Here is a 17847-nt window from a genome sequence, read left to right as displayed (position 1 = left end):
TCCTACATCCCCAGGCTGTGTCCTGTAAACACAAGTGTAACAGTAGCTACCTCTTTAAACTGCAGTTTGCATTGTGGAAAGTTCCCACTTAATGTATTAAGATAGAACTAACTTTTATCTGGGCACAGGTCCAATCTCTTACAGCAGCATATAATACAGTTATGGGTTTACTATAACATAGACAGGTATCTACAGGGCTGAGTGGAGAATGCTGGGGTTAATGAAATGATGTCTCCATTAGCAATAAAGAAATGAAGCTGGGGTTGTGTTTGTGCTGTGTTTTGGAACTGAATGTTCATAAAGTTCCTTGAGATCTTAAGACAAATTTCTTGTTCAAATTTCTATGCGTTCCTTTGTTGTGCTGTATATACCTGCTTCTACAAATCAATGGCAATCGGAAATACTGTAATTGGACTTACTCTCACTGAAGCAATTTCAATGTGGATTCACTTGCATTCACAATGTAGGAGCAGAAACTAACAGTTATTCTGTAGCTCTCATGGACTAGTAGACTGTGGCTGTAAAACACTGAGAACATCAAACAAAATCTTACCATCTCCATGCTTACCTTGACCTGCTAAATATTTCCTACCATGAAAACTAATCAAAGTTGGGTTTTTGAAGAAAGACATTTTAAAATTGCATGCTAAATGTCCTTCCAAGTTTTAACACTCTGTGCCCATTATCCTCACTGTGGCAAAGTTCCTTTAGTCAAACTCTGTCCACATTATTGATATTCAGTATGATTTTTAGCTGGAAAAGTGAGATAAACAGCAAACAAAAATATAAGCTCCATCGCATGGTTTTGTAAGGGCAAGCTACAGGTTAGAAGAGGGAGAAAAGAATTTTAGAATGATGAAATGAGACTGAAGTAACTTTTCTTTTTTTGCTCGGTTTCTTCCTTTTCATATTTCAGCTGTTCCAAAACCGTGTGGAAGATCACTTACCTGGACTGTAACAGTACAACAGGTCTTTAACCTGTTTGTGGGTCTTCATCTTGTGTGGTGAAAAAAAGCAGCCTTAAACTGAGTGTTTAGCTTTTGACCTAAATCCTTATAGTAACCTATAAGGAAAATTCCCAGCATCTCATGCCAGCATGTTTTAAAATGCTGATAAGGATTGCTAAACAGAAAACTTTTGATATGGGAGAAGAGACTTATCTGTTCTCTACAATCATTTCTAAAGGAACCTTGAAGCCTGAACAACAGGAGAGGAAACAAGTTAAAAAGAAAAAAACTGTTTATGCGGAAAATACAAATATCAGTGTCTTTTCCTGATAATAGTCATTCCTTTTTCAAGGTTGTCGCTGTCCCTAAGTTTTTCTTCTTGATATAGACCATCAGAGATCCAGAAGTGACATTTCTGTTCTTTGTAGAAATTGAGTGTTGTCTCCTTCCTGCTGGTCTGGCAGTTTAGCTCTTGCAGAGCCCAGGCTTTCCAGACCTCCCAAGCCTACAAGAACACAAAGCAAATAAAGAATCCTAACCTTTCACTCAGTCTCCTTTGGTTACAGTCTCCCTTGTGGCTTTCCGTGTTCAACCTCCTCAGTGACAGGCAGCCTCCCTCTGAAGCAGGAGTTAAACTCTCTCCAGGATATTTCAGTTTCCTCTCTCATCTTGTTTCTAGGGTATGACAGGGGTGACCCTGCTTACAAACTCTTTATCGAAACAGGAGTTTGCTTGCTTCTTCTACATCATTTTCCTGAAGAACTGAAAGACTAAGAACAAGACCTTTGGTATGTGTAACATGGCACTACATTACGCAGAATAGACAAGGCACTATGTATTTCATAAGAACATAGCCACTAATATGCAGACAGAGCGCAATGTGAAAAACAAACCTTTAGGGTAGCAACATTGAGGACTTTGAAACCATACTTTTATTTCAAAACTCAAGTATGTGATACTATACAGTACAATACCAGCACACTTGTGCAAAATCTTACAATATTACAAATTTAAATATGATACACAAAAATAGTGCCCTTTTAAAACTCCTTTTACCAGAAACATCTGTGCTGTGCAGGAAAAACAATAAACGTGTCTTGTTAAAGCAGAAAAATAAATATTGCACCTCAAGAAAACTATTTCAGTGTTAAAAGCATAAATAATAGATCTATTTCTTGTTATCTGATGTGACCTTTGAACACAGAAGAGGTTGGGGTTTTTTCCAGATAAAGCAAACTAGTATCCAACAGATAAAATTACATTTAGAATAGTTTTTGAGCTCAATCTAGTTTCCTATTAAAAAAAGGTGTCTTCATTAACTAACTGAAAAATATAAGCAAAAACATTGAATGTGCTGTTAGTCACTGTGGTTCATTATTTTTAGTGGACAGTTTGCTTAAAGTAGTTATAAAAAGAACAACTTTTTTTTTTTTTTTTAGTGAATGTCATCTTTTCATCCCCATTAAAATCTCTTGCCTCTTTCAGTCCATTCCCCAGAACAATTTAGAACTTTGTGGCTAAATTAAACTTGCCTTAGACATGCAAGTAGTTCAGTTCAAATAAGTGCAACTACTTACGGAAATTCGCCCTTGTGCACTAAGTCCACAAAAAGCCAGTGTGCTGAATTTCAAGAGGATGGAGACCTCATTCACCCACCAACCAAAAAAACCACTTTGCACGTGCTTAACATTAAGCAGTTCAAGAGTCCTACCGATATCAATAACTTTCTACATGTATTTAAAATAAGGTGTTGGACCCACATTAGTGGAGATGTAAATAAGAGCAAATTAATTGGATTATGGGCGTTGTTAATTATTTTTCCTCAGTGCAGCCCAATATTTCCACAATCATATATTTAATTTTGTGCCATAATTTTTGGCATAGAGGATTCTGAATCTTAAGGACTATTTACCTTCAATTTTTATTGCCTTATTAAGTTAGAAACACTATTTCTAAAGAATATTGTTAAAGAAGCTGATTTTAATAAAGAACTATTCAAAGAGCAACTGACAAGTTTCTTCAAATACTGAAAGTACGTGAAATGTCACAGTAGTTCTTCATAGTCAGATATTCTAACTGAACCAAACAGATACCAAGTAATTTGCAAGAAACCTTCTTCTGTCTTATTCTTTACCAATTACAATTTTAGACCAAATGACACTTTCCCATTATCCTTTTTGAACTTCCTTAAGCACACAATTCCTCAATAAATACTTTAAAATAAAAATCAAACCTCCCAACTACTTACAGACTCCCTGCCCTCAAAAAAAGTGGTAGTGGTTTGCTTAATTGCTTAATTTTATTTTTATTTTCTTTCTCCATATAAATGTCTCTTAAGAAACATGTGGCTAAAGATGTAACAAAATTCACCAGCAGGGTATTTGTCACTAGTGCCAGATATGTGAATTAAATTTCTGACTGAGTTAGAAATCTGTTTTCTTTGATAGTTAGCCTGAGGTTCAGTGTTTACATCAAAAGAAAACAAGACAATACTACCTGCATCTGAACTGAAATTACAGTACTTCATAACATACTTATCCTTCAGTTGGTAAACAGACCTGTTATTCAGTCAGAAAATACCAGAAGAATGCAAGACACAAGTGCAATCGAGTGTCTCACTGATTTCGATATTGTGGTTAGATTCAAGCCTATAGCTATGGAAAGACAAACATAGTTCATCTTTAATCAGAAGTGATGTTCAGCAGGTACCTATGGTATACCTCAAGTAACATGCATTTTGCTCTCACAGCCCAAGGTGGTGTCATTTTTCATAGATAATGGCTTCACCATTTTGAAATTGCTTGTCTAAAAATTTCGGGCTTTCACATTCTTGTGTAAGAACTCACAACTCCCGAATAGGCAGAACTGTTCAAAAAATCTGGGCCAAAGATTAAGCTGTCAGGACCTGGTAGTTCAGCTTTGAAAGCATATCAGAACAGTTATATACTTGGCATCAGATTCTGAACATGAACTACTAAAAACATGCAGCGACCTCTTTAAATTCCTCCCTGCTTTCATGTCCTGATTCATCTAGGCACCGGTAGGGTTTTGGCTGTACGCAGAACTGTGTTCCTAGTGCAGATCTCAGAAGATAGATATTCCTAGTACTAGCAGTAGGGCAGAGTCTATTTAGTGTGATCACCTGTATACAGAGGTTTGAAGACCTTATTTATTTATTAAAGAATTGAAGATTACTTCCCATGTCCAAGACTGTTGTATTTTGGGCTTGAGCAACACATCTAGTCTTCCAAACAGCAACTACTTTTTGCTGTAACCAGTATTGACTCAGTGGCATACACAAATTTGTTGCAAAACATGTCTCTCTGATATATCCGAAATTCCCAGATTTCTTTGACGATAGCAACTGTGCCACCTAGATCTCATTTCAGGTTTTGTTGTGTATTCCATTTCAAAAAAGTGGTGATCCCATTCTTAAAGTATATCATAAAACACATTTATGCATGTACTTAGTATTCCTTTTAAATAATCATACAGATAATTCCTCTTATGAAATTGCTTTATCAGCAAGGCATTTGGTCTGATAACATAATTCTAACCTTCCATAGAAGAGCTTCTATTTCTACCCAATAACCATGAATAAGAATTTAATCAGACTCTTAAAACCCGAAGGACTTAAAAGCCATTAATATTTCAACAATCACCAAGAAATTAAGGAAATGCAAAGTAAAGCACTAACTGCAAATGCAGGTTTTATGATTTTCTTCACAATCATAGCAGAGATGTCGATGTCCTGTGCAAATCATTCTTTCAAATGTCTTGCTGGTTGCTGATTACTGCCACGACCTCATCATGATTCAACATTACTTTATTTGTATCAGTCATTTACAATAAGAGGACAGACAGGATTATTTATCAGATTGTCATTTTGGCAAGGTATGTTCACAATATATCTCCAAACCTGACAGTGTGGAGTAACTCACTTGTCTAACAGATCACATTTAACAATCATAAGGATGACTAAGCACTACCTTTAAAAACTGTGTTCTAATATGCATACTTGTTCAGGTACCATAAACTCATGGTGGTTCCTTTATTATTCAGTGTGTTGCTCATGTTGAAATCCTGAGTTCCACCAGGAATATTGATGGACAGCAGAACAGCTGGCCTTTCCTTCAGGTCCCTCTGATTTTTCATCACAGGAGTTGTATGAATGGTAGATTCCCAACACCACAGCAAAAATTATTATCGCAGCCACTACAAGCCATACCACATTCCAGTGTTTACACAGTTTGGGGTACAGTATATGTAAATAATTAATGATGACTTCAAGTCTGCTGTAAAATTGAAAGAAAAGTGTTACATATTAATCATATGCAAATTTATTACCTTAGGCTTTTCAATTTGAGAAGTTTTATAGATGTATGATACACATCCTTCTTCCAAATACAAACACCTTGTCTAAGAAGAATCAGACTGTTCAGCTCTTCTTAAAAGAACTTTACACTCAGATATGGGTGATATTTGCAAGACGGCTGAAGACCATAAACTTGACTTCTATTTCTCCTACCTGTTAATTGGCAAATTTCAGAGCTTGATGTGATGTAAAATTCTGCACTGTTTATAGCTTGCTCAACACAACTAAACATTAGAACACGTAAACATTTCTTCCTAAGAGTTTCATGACTAGTGAAATGGCTGCCCTTCTGAACATGGCTGAAATCTCAAATTAACAGATGTTTATAACCATAATGGTTATGGATTGGAAATTAATTCTTCTGGAGCAGGTAAGGATCCCCACTCTATCCTAGGATTGGACATATTACTTGCTTTGGCCAGCATTCAATTCCTCTCTAATGCAAAAGTCTCTCTGCTTTCAAAATGCAGGAAATTGCAGATACATTGAATTGGGTGGTAGAACCACCAAGCAAACTCAATAATAAACTCTAAGAAAAGTTGAAAAATTCAGATTTTTTTTTTTTTCCAGTTAGGCATCAAATGTGTCAGGTAAGACAATAAGCAGAGGATTCAAAAGTCCCCAGTATAGACAAAGACCATTGGGTACAGATGAATGCAATAAACACATCACTATGCTGAAAAGCAGGAACTCCAGAATAGTGTTCTGCTGCATCTACACAACTTCCAGAGGGAGCAGGCACCTGCCTGTCCAAGTCATACATAGGTGAGGAGCTTGTCTTAATCTGCATTCACCTTGTAGATATACTGAAGATGACTCACCTATGAAGACCCTTTGGGAATGACATAAGGCACAAATAGAGGATCAGATTCCTGAATTACAAATTTAATGAGACAATGTATGTCTATTGAGAGATATATTCTGGCATCTAAAGAACTTTTGTGGAATATTTTTTACCTCAAATCAAAACAAAATCCCATCAAGATGAATCATCTTGATGTCAACATACAATTTTAAGTATCAAAATAGAAAGTTTTGGATTTTACAACTATGTTATCCTGGAATATGCTTTTCTGTTAAAATACTATTATTTCAAATATGCTTCCCTAGACTGGAAGAAAACATATCAAGCTAGTAGTATAAAACACTTGGTTGCATACCACAAATAGAAAAAAAGTGGGTCCTCTTCTATGGACATATTACACCACTGTCTCACCTGCTTTTCAGGTTTTTTATCTCATCTTCATTTTCACTTTCATGTTCATCATGACTTTCTTTTGGCGTCTCTTCATCTTCTTCCTTCAATTCCTGAAGTTCTTTGGTTTTTTTCAAGCCTTCCTGATAGCTTTAACACACAAAACATTTTCCTTAGTCTAGCATGCTGCATAAACCTGTTCCTATGTAATGAAACATTAGCTTTATGTTTTGTTACATGCAATAAAACACAAATGTTGCAGCACTCCGATAAGAGTAAAAACTAGCTAAAGACCACGAGTACGGCACACAGCCAGCCACCTTTCCATAACAGAGGATTAGATTGGCTCTGTTACCAAATTTATCATCTGCAGTTGTGCAGAGCACAACTTTTGCCTATTGTAAAGGAGTCGGTAAGTATTTCTGTATTATTTTTCAATCATTTTGAACACTCTCTAGGTATTTTTTTTTCCTGGAGAGTAAGTGCAAATCAATGCTAAAGACAGATGGCTTGTTGGATTCTGCAGGAGAGGATCAAAATTTTTGTCTCACTCTTCACATATAGTACAAAGTTCTTTGCTTGACATTCAGAAACAGATCCCAAAGCTGTTAATTGCCCCAAAACATGTTGCGTAAAGCACTTTGTGACACAAACAACATGAGTTTACTGCAGAAGTTGATACCTATGCTTAACTAGCTTCTATGTACACTTTTCAGAATAAACATTTTACTAAGTTGTTTTGAATTATCCCATCATGAAGCTGAACACTAGTGACGTAAGAACACCCATCGAACATAAAATCTCTGATATAACTGCTGTCCAACAGATTGGCTAACATTAATAAAGGATGAAAGTAAACCGCTACGATGCAAATCAAGTGAAGCTCACTCACATTGTTTCCCACGTTGCTTCAATTATGACCATCTTCTAGGAGCTCATATCAATTATGTCACTCATTTTGCATTTAAAATTACATTATAAAAAATATGTCCTCATCTGGTAGCACATATTTACAGATTTAGTTCATATAAAATATTCCCACCCTTTGTTATATGCTTCCTCTTCTATCTTGGCTTTAGTTTCAGGACTGATTTCTTCCAACCCACTCTGTGTCAGCACAGAGGTAGAGGTTTCACAGTCAGGCTCTCCATTAGTCTTACCACTGCCAAGACAAAAGAAATAGACAAACAGAAAATAACACCACTGAAATGTATTGTATTTGGAATATACTACTGAACAAAACCAATCACATACAGTTTTGTGACTCCTGATCTTTCTTCTTTAATGTATATTGGAGAAATAAAATGTTTTTCAAAAGAAAAAAAATTAAACACTAAGCAAAATTTTAGTTTCAAAATGTTGTAATTTAAGAACATTAATTAATATGTTTCTAAAATATTAAAACTTGCATTTTGTTTCATCTTCAAAAAAAGAAAAGAACATTTGTTTCCTAGCTTATCCATGGCATTTATTTGCTATTTTAAAAAATATTTCCCTCAACTTTCTAAAAATCATTTTAGAAATTGCAACCTGCTACATCAGAGGAAAATAATAGAAATAATACCAAATATTAATTTAACAAAATATTTTTCTTATTTGCCTTTTAAGTACTCCTCTCTGCTGACTTTATATGCTGAACTGATGCACAGGTTAAAAAAATACATATATAGCTTTTGTCACTAAAACTTTTCTTAAGTAAAAGCTTTGAGCATTTAGCCTAAAGATAAGCCATAACATATTGCCCTCTTTCTGCAGTGCTCACCTGTCCTTATTTAAGTCTGGGACAAAGAGTTTAAGTGATTCAGACATGACTTAGCAAATCTAAGTCAAAGTTTAATAAGCTCAACAGTGGATCCCAGTTCGACTTCTAGAATCTAACCCTTTTCGTAGTCCTTATTTTTCTAGCACTAAAATCAATGGCAGAATAATTCATCCTGATTGACACCATCTGTGGGCAATGGATTTTCTCTCAAGAAGTCATATTAACAGTAGACATTATTTTCACTTGGACTTTAAACATAACATTAATATAAGCCTGAAGTGCTTAAATATACAAAATTGTGCTGAACTATGTAATTTTACATTACTACAGCATATATACTTATGCTTAAATATGAATTTCAAGTTCTACTTCTGTTACTTGATAACATGATTTGTTTTCTTAAGATGCAGTAGGAAATATTAGTAAGATTTTTCTTTTTTTTTTTTTTTCCAGAATTTCTGTACAGTTTCAAAAGATGGTCTACATTTTGCAGAGTTCTACTGAATTGTAACAACTAGTGCTATAGTTAACATTTTTTATTTTCCCAATTGTTGCATATTCATTCTCAGTAAAGCACAGAGATAAAACAAAGACATAAGATAAATTTTGTCCTGCCTCAGCACTAATCTGACCTACCTGAAAAATCAATATTCTGTACTGATGTGAGATCTACATATTTAAAAACTTTTAATTTGCACATTTAAAGCATCCTAACAAACTTTAATTTAAATTAATATTGCAGATATTTTACTGTGATATTGCAAAAAGTCTAAACAATCAAAGAAGTAGTAGTAGTAACAAAAACAAAATCAATGTGACCCTTTAGTAAGTTTTACTTCTGAAACATCAGCAAAAAACTTCATTAGAATGTGCAATATTTCCTGAAAGAGATAAGTATTTGGAAAGGTGCCTGACAATTTTTTATTTTTGCTTTCTAGGCTGATTATACATCTGAATAAAGTATATACATACATGGGTTTGCAAATGCAACAGTACCTGTATCCATAAAGGTAACTGTTTACAAAGACCTTGTAGAACAGCTTGAGTATGCCTCCTGTTCTCATCCCAGTCTCACATGTTTTCATATTGCCCATCTTTGTATTCTATTACTGCAGAGGCTTTACATTTTAAGGATTCATATAAAATGAAATTAAGTCTGTACATGAATTTCAACTGGAAGAAATTAGAAGTTCTTTCCAGATATGTGTAGATGCACATGCTCTCCAGCAAAGCAATTCTTTACTTTCCTTATAGTAAACTATTACTTTGCTCCGAAAGTAGTACTATTTAAACCCATGGAATGACTCATGGAACTATTATGGAAAATGGATAACACCAGCACACTTTAATCCAGCCAGGACACCTACTAATGGTAAGTAATACAGAGTCAAAAGGGCAAATGTTTTACTGAAAAATATTTTTGCAATTTATAGGTACTAGAAAAACACAGATATTGAGGTATTTGCTTGTTACCAGGCTGAAAAAAAAAATCTCTTTTGTGTATCTATTATTTTAATTTTAAAATGCAAACTTCTCTGGCTGTTATAACTAAAGTCCCAGGTTGTTAAAACTAAAATCTCAAATCTAATGCTTTAATTTAGCTGAATGTTCAATTAATTTTATACTAAAAAAAGAATTACTACTCAATCATTGTTTTGACTTCTGTAAATTTTTAATGATCTACTGTTATGATAAATTATGATTTTAAATTTCATATACTTATGTTTATTCATATAAATGACAAAAACTTAATTATGCTGGATATCATAGTATTTCAAAATATGATTCTTACTAGCTGGCCACATGTTGAAAAGGCAAGGGCAGAACACAAACTTCTATTACTGGGTACTCAAATGTTTAAACGTTAAAGTCTTCTGCTGCATTTTTTACTTCCTGAGTTCTAACGATCATAGCAGGCTCGATTTAATTCTGAGATATTGCTTGTAAACTCTGAACATCAAAACAACAATATGACGGTGACATAGTAAAATACAGTTACCAGATCGTGAATCAACCTAAGTCAATATCGTGTCACTGATTTTAATACCCGATGCCTTGGTATAACTTCTGTTAGGAAAGATAGAAATGATACCATTTTCATTTCATACTAGGATTTAATATGTAATGAGATGACCTAGAGAAAACTCACTTTTCTAAAAGTGCTGGCAGAACAGGAGTAGATGTTAGATTGCTCCTTCCATTACTAGGTGATTCAGACTGTAAGTGAAAAACAGCAATAAATGTTACATCCATGAATTAATTTCAAATGAGTCTTCAGTAGAATGACAATGTCAATGTGCAACTTAGGTTTTCTTACCACACCCATGAGCAAGGTATCTTTAATATGGAGCTTCCAAATTACTCCTACTAACCACAGTAAACAATGGACTTGCACACCAAGAAGAATTTTCTGCAACATTCCCTTCTACCCTGCTTATTTTTTCCAAGCAAATATTCATATATTGATCAGTGAACATTAAAACTACTTTATTGCTTCTCTCCATATTGTCCTAGGAACATTAATTTGTTTGCTAAGTTTTCAATGGAAAACTTGAAACAAAAAGAAATCATAACAAAGCACAGTAAATAAACATACTTGGTTCCTGAAACAATTGACTCTAAGTACATAATAACTAAACTGCACAGATTGTTTTCTTAAAACTAAAATGGATTTAGCTTCTCAGCCCCACCCCTCACTTAAATAGCCCTACATTTTTAACAGAAAACTGCATAATTTTCAGGCTATGTGCCATCTTAGCTCACCTCTGAACAGCTGGTATGCCTAGCAGTTTTCTTCCAAAGCATTTATATAGATTTATTAGGTTCAGATTAGATGCTCATTTTATCTATTAAAATTTTATAAACAAGAAGTCAAGGCAAAGGATGATAGCTCCACTAATCCCAGATCGTCACAGAACTTCTAAATTTGTACCACATACATTTCTGTACACTAGTAACATGCTTTTCTGTTTAGTGGACTTTTTGGCAATGACGAGCAGCAGTCCAATCACCTTCTATGGATTCTAGTTAAAATGTCTCTCCTACAGTGGACAACTATTTTTACTGCTTCTTTCCAGTTTGTGACTAAAGATTAAAAGGCAAATTGCCTCAAGTAATGTCTAATGCCTCTGAATCACCAGCTAGCCCTATTCAGCTCTGTGTCCAAAGTGATCATTTATGAAGGTAGATTCTGAAGGCCTATGTCCCTTACACAACAGAAATTATCTTTGTGCATCCTGTTCACTAGGATGGAGCCAAAACAAATTAAACCCAATGAAAGGGCTTACATTTCTTAGTAACTATGGCTTGGCCCTATGCAAAAGTATTTTAGACGAAAAGTAGTATCTTTAAACTGTGGGTATTACTTACCAGGGATGGCATTGAAGGTATAGGTGAAGCTGTTGGTGACTGACCAGGAATGTTTAAGGAGTTAAATTTAGGAACAACAGCAACACTGACTCTCCTCCGAGGCATATTCTGTGACAAACAACATTTTTTTTTTCTATCATACAACAAGACAGGCTGAAGCACAATTCTACAAATTAATAGGTGTGGCAAAGAGGTAGATTAATGTCCCTTGGGGGAAAGGAGAGTTGGGAACAAAATTAAGATACATGGCTGTTAGGGCTGTGGTTTGCCCCAAAACTTCCTGTAGTACTGTCTGTTTTAGCAAGTGCTTAGTGTGAAAAGAGATGTTGTACATGGATGCTACTCTCTCCCCTCCACACTGAAAGCCCAGTAGTCTAAGTCACACAACAGATATGTTCTGAGCTGTTATTGTCAGTTCTTATTAGAGGTTATTATCTTTGGTTAAACCAGATGAATAATGACAATGGGAAAAGTGCCAGTGTCACAATGACCAGAAAATAATGAAGTTATACATGAAACTCTTCTCTTCCTATGTATCCATTATGATATACTGTACCCACTATGATACACTAATTATTTCTAAAAGCTACAAATTATAAGAGACAGAAACAATAATATCCATTCCCTCCACAAAAGAACAGAGCCTTGTCATCCACCCTTAACTTGTTAGATGTCTAGCCTCATGTGATATTGCTTACATTTCCCAAAGACCATGGAAATTCTTTATGTGATAAACACACGCCAGCCCAAACTATTCTAGGATTCTGTGATATTCTAGCTCAAGCATAGATCATGTTGTCATCAGGTAAGTAACCAAATACTTCATTCTACGATATACACTTAGTGAAACCTACACTTTCCACTGAGTAAAAAAAAAATCCAAGCACATATAGCATCTAACAGCTTCATCTTAGTGCATATCCAAATACTTCTAAGATTATGCTCTAGATAACTTTGCAGGAAAGGAGTTAAACACAGATTTACTAAATATATAGGAGGAGTCACCTACTCCACGATCCTGGTTCTAGGCAAAACCAACTATAACTATTCATTAATGACAGAGGTTTATCTAATGTGGTCCTGAAAAACTATACTCCAGAGTCTGCAGCCATGTTAGGCAGTCCATGTGAGTGTTTTGGGGATTTTTTTGTCCCTCTTTATTATTTGGACTTCTACTTGTTCTTGTTAAATTTCATGGTTTTTTGGACGTCTGTTTCAACTTATCTGGTTCTCATTCTGAAATTCAGTCTTGCTCTCAGCATGCTCTGTGCTCTAATTCTTTCTATTCAGCATTCAGAGGTGGCAGGAATAAACTAAACCTAAAGAACTACAACCCAAGCAAACAAAAATATGAAAAGAAATAATAGACTGAATATAATGCCTCTGACCACCAGATTTTGTAACGGTCACACTGTGACTTGGCTCTCTCAAATCACTGGTTGTTTTAGGAAGTTTTGTAATAAACTTGATCTCCAGCACTTGGAATTTTTGCAGAAATGGAACACTGGCCATGTTAAAGTTATTAATTAGTCAAGCCAAAACAATCTGAGAAAATATCTCACTCTGAATGCTTTGTCAAAACAAACAAGATATTCTGATGCTAACTGAAAAATGAGCCCCACTTAAAAATAACTGTTTACACCTAAAGGTACTCTGATCATAATATAATTCTTAAGATAATGAAAATGGTATGATCATTGAATCCCTGATCATATAGTAAGTTTTGATCCCATGTTCATTTTCTTCGCTGGGGAACTAGAATAAAGCACAGGCCCTAAGCCATTCTCTGGAGCACAGGTATGGGGCCTGGAATAAAATTATTCTTAAATAAATAGATCCCTTTATTATTTATAGCTTCACAGCAAGCATTATCATTATTGCACAGAGTCATTCTTAATCATGTATCCAAAATTACAAAGCATTTGCACTAAATTACATGAACAATATTGAAAATTTACCAACACTATGTTTTGAACACAGACTAAAAAACTGAATGTATGTAGACAAAGAAATTTCACTACACAAAATGATCGCTTGATTTTCATTATATTGTAGAAATACCTTTCCAACAGTAAGAGACATGGATCTAGATGAACGAGGTACTCCATCTTCTGCATAAAAATAGTAGATAAAGAACAGTTTTAGACTATATGAATATCTATAAATAATATTAATAGAGCCCTTACTGGTATTTTAAACTCAAATATAGTATATTTATACAAGGTCTGTACCGACTGCATACTTATCTGTCATACAGTTCTAGTCTAAATTAGACCTGCAGAAGAAATTTGAAATAATTGCAAAAAATTGAACCAATAGTATCTTTACTGAGATCAGGCAAAACATCGCTATTTGCCTTCATATACAAGTTTCTGCAAAAGAAAATATGAGTATTTCAGTTTCCAATAAACTAGAAAATAAAAGGTTGCAAAAAGAAAAAATCATTTTTAATAACGAAATTTTACCATCATTTGTCATCTAAGAGGTAGCTGCCTTAAAACTGTGCAAGCTACACGTATGTGCAAGAGGCCAGTGAAAATGTCATTGGATCTCATCAGAATTTGCTAAGTTACAGTGATCTTAAATTACTGTACTATAGCATTAAGCATGGTTTAGATGAAATATTTTAGCTGTTATAACTTTCTGAAATCTACTGTAGATCAGAACTTCATGAACAGGTTTCAAGATACTTTACTTTTTATCATTAATAGCACTAGCACCTCTCTTTCTAAAAGCAAGACAAACTCTTCAAATTTTTTTTTTTTTTACCAGATGCACCATAGCTTCTGCTAGAATTCTGATTGGCAAGTTTCTTGAACTCCATTAGTTCAGCATGATCCTTTTCATACGTTCTTTTCAGATTTTCCACGTACTGCATCATTACTTCCGTTGCCTTTGACATACGCTTCTCCTAAGGAAGAAAAGAGGGAAATACTCAAGTAAACTTTACACTTCTCAAACAAATCATTTGCCTCTATGTTTATGCTCCCTGTCAGGGCTAAATCTGGAGCAGTTGTTCTTAAAGAAATAATGGTACCACCATGACTGAAAATTCCTAAGCTAATTAGAACACAAATACACATGCATTCATATATATCCACAGAACATCATAATTTATTTTAACATATATTTATACAATATGCCTGTGTGCCTAATGTTATTAGTTATGTGGTATACATACATTTGTTTTCAAACCCTCGAAGGTCCTAGTCACTGGCATCAGTCTAGTTACTTTACTGGGCAGACGCAACAGTCTTGAACCTGAGAGGGTATTGCTGTGTGCTCATTTATACTTGCTTTGTTCTTATATTCTTTATAGTTGCCTGACTAAGCTATTGCCAAAGGCAGATGACTGAACTAGATGAGCTTTCTGACCCAAAAAAGTTTTTTTTATGCTGCACTGATTTTTAAACAAGTTTCTTGTGATGTAGCTATATTTCTGAATAATATATATGCTCGTATTGTACAGATTTTGAATAGCTTCATGGGTGATCTTCTGTTTGAATTCTATTTCCAGATTGAAATGGTGTCTTATCAGATACTACAATAAACCTCTTTAATCTGTCAAAATGGTGAATAAAATTAAAAGGGTTAATATAACCTCCAGCTATGGCTGAAAAAGAGAAAGGGTGAACATGTGCAGCCAGGATATGTGTTAGACACCAGGATGTTCTTACCTGGCGAACAGCTCCAACCATCTCAGCACGACTAGACAGTCTAGCAGCTAAGCGCCGCAGAACAGCAATATCCTCCAATAGCTTCTGGTAAGCTTCTCTGTGTTCATAGTGATGCCATAAGTGAGCTGAAGACTGAAGTGAAAATACACAAGCTTTATTGTCATGTTTTGGCACTTTCAGTTCAGACGAAGTAGCCTGAGCCACAGAAGTGGGGTAGACATGTCTAGGCAGAGCTATATGTGGACAAAGTAGCTCCAGAGGAGTGCCATCACTACCACCAGAGATAACGTAGAGAGTGCTGCTGCTCTGTTTCAGAATGGTGCTTCACTGCATATTGCAGGCAAACATTCGAGGAGTTAAAAAGGGCTAAGCACATTTGCTACACTTTTCCTTTTGAAATTAATGATGAATCATGCCTAGGTACCTATGAACTTTACAAATGCCAAGCTTATTAGAAGTAGTACTTACAAATGATTGCCAAAACACAAAGAACATTTTAATTTGCTGAACACAACATGTTAAGAAGGCCATTTATGTTCTTTCAGTTCCATGATACATCACTTATTTGGAAAATAAGACATTATAGTCTCAAGAATTCCAAATGTAAAAGAGTAATCAAAACCAATGTGGCCTGTAAATCAAATAGCAATTGCAATTTCTTGACCATTTTTTGTCAATCAATGCACACATTTATGCACTGGATTAATATCGTCACTTTGATTGCTCAGATTAATACTGAAAATTACTGAAACATATAACTTCATGGTATTAGTTACCAAAAGCAAGAGCGAATCTAGATGTCTTATTGGCCAACGCCTTAGTGAACACCTCTTCACTGAACGAGTTTTCTGTTCACAGGGAAGTTTGATATGAGAAAGCCCAATACCATTTAGTTGAGACATACAGGCAGACTTTGTGATGCTGGATGATTCCTATATTCTTAAAGTGCATTTTCAGGGTGCACCAGTTTTGGCATTGAGGTGTCTTAAGTATTTAATCACTGTGCTGCTGTTCACACAATTCTCCCTTTGACCAGTTGCATTGTGCCCTAGTTCTCTGCAACCCCTCACTTGTACTACTGCAAGAATAAGTCAATGCATTGAAATGATCTGCCTAAAAAGAATAACCTCTCCTCCTCCTCCTCTTCTAAGCCACTCTTTTCAAAAGAAAGGAGTGATGTGCATTAACTTTTTGGGTAGAGTCACTTGAGAAATTGCATTTGTAGTGCAAGCTTTTAGTATAGAAACACAACCAAGATACTGATGAATTTGGCACAATGACAATAATTGCAACACAAAAAAATCTTAAACTTATTTGTCACTGAAGCTAGTGTGATAACAAATTGCAGCCGAAATTTGACTGCAAGTAGCCATAAGGGAATCTATTTGAGAAAAACATGCACAGAATTTCAGATTTGCAAGTTTTATTGGCAACTGTAACTTGCTTATTTTCTCGAACAAATCTGTAGTTCATGTAAATCAGCTTTCTCTTGAAGCTGGGTTTTTGAATAAAACATCAATTATCGCAAGATTGATTAAAAAATCATCAAGATCGGTAAAGCTGTCATTGAGGCATATGACATGTGCCTGTCCTACAGAAATGAAGATAACCTCCCACTGAGACTGGAACAAATCTAGGTCTAATATGATACAGATTATACAGAAGCCATCACTTCATTTAATTGCTTGTTAGTTTATTCCTTTGTATAGAACAAAACTTTTCATATGAAATTGCAGTTTCCACTTTGCTATAAATTATGTAAAAAAGCTTGTAAAAGCCAGACTGTAGCGTGTGAACTGCACGAAGGAGGAAAAAGCCAATCACACCTGTCCCATGCTGGCAACATGGTCCTTGGTGCCTAATTAGGGATTCTTAACAGAAATATATGTCAAATCTAACTGACTAATTGTTTGCAGTTTTAAAGAGCCCTTATACAGTAGTTGTAAAAATGTGTATACATACAAAATATTATAATAAATTATTATAATAAATAAACTCTGAGATTTAATAGGTGGTTTCTGCTCACTCTTTAAACAGAGAACAGAGGGAAGAGCAGCAAAACATTCAAAATCTTTTAAAATTCCCCATGAACAATTAATCTGGAAATGCAGATTTGAAATTCCAGGTGAAAAGATGTAAATATTACAATCTTTTTTTAATTGTATCCTTTCTTACCTGATGATGTTCTTGATAAAGTAAATGGGAGAATTGTATGTTCTCCTATTACTCAAATCTATGGCAGCACCTCCTTGTAACATGCAAATTGGGTCTACAGGTATTTCATTTAGCAGCATGGTATCTAAGCATCCCTTCCTTTTTTGTACAACAATGCATGCAGCACATAAGCTGACAATACATATTTGTCATTTCAGTTAGAAAATCCAGAGAAAGCTGGCAAGAAGGACTGAAAACTACTGCTGATAAAAGAACATCAGGGACAACTGGCATGAAAATGTATTCAGGCCCATAACCTGACCCTGGGATTGCATGTATTCCTTAAGTAATCCTTGCTGTTTCTTTTC

The 17847-nt window shown here is 34.9% G+C and overlaps 1 protein-coding gene across 16 annotated transcripts in view; it reads right to left on the bottom strand.

The window, feature by feature from the left end:
* Positions 1-1867: 1867 nt before the first annotated feature.
* Positions 1868-17847, bottom strand: part of IRAG1 (inositol 1,4,5-triphosphate receptor associated 1) — a 120121-nt gene continuing 104141 nt past the window's right edge. For 15 of the 16 annotated variants that reach the window (XM_054827688.1, XM_054827691.1, XM_054827690.1 and 12 more), the window contains 8 exons: positions 15326-15457; positions 14418-14559; positions 13710-13759; positions 11649-11756; positions 10429-10496; positions 7560-7679; positions 6539-6667; positions 1868-5242 (listed from right to left, as the gene is read on the bottom strand). In XM_054827688.1, coding sequence (XP_054683663.1) covers positions 5002-5242; positions 6539-6667; positions 7560-7679; positions 10429-10496; positions 11649-11756; positions 13710-13759; positions 14418-14559; positions 15326-15457 — 990 coding nt within the window. In that variant the 3' untranslated portion in view covers positions 1868-5001. The remainder of the gene's footprint in view (positions 5243-6538; positions 6668-7559; positions 7680-10428; positions 10497-11648; positions 11757-13709; positions 13760-14417; positions 14560-15325; positions 15458-17847) is intronic. The other variant, XM_054827697.1, reaches the window with a different exon arrangement.

This window comes from Grus americana, chromosome 5, assembly GCF_028858705.1.
Source record: "Grus americana isolate bGruAme1 chromosome 5, bGruAme1.mat, whole genome shotgun sequence".
Classification (NCBI taxonomy): Eukaryota; Metazoa; Chordata; class Aves; order Gruiformes; family Gruidae; genus Grus; species Grus americana.
The sequence above is the reverse complement of the archived record's forward strand: the minus strand, read 5'-3'. Positions and strand labels throughout refer to the sequence as shown.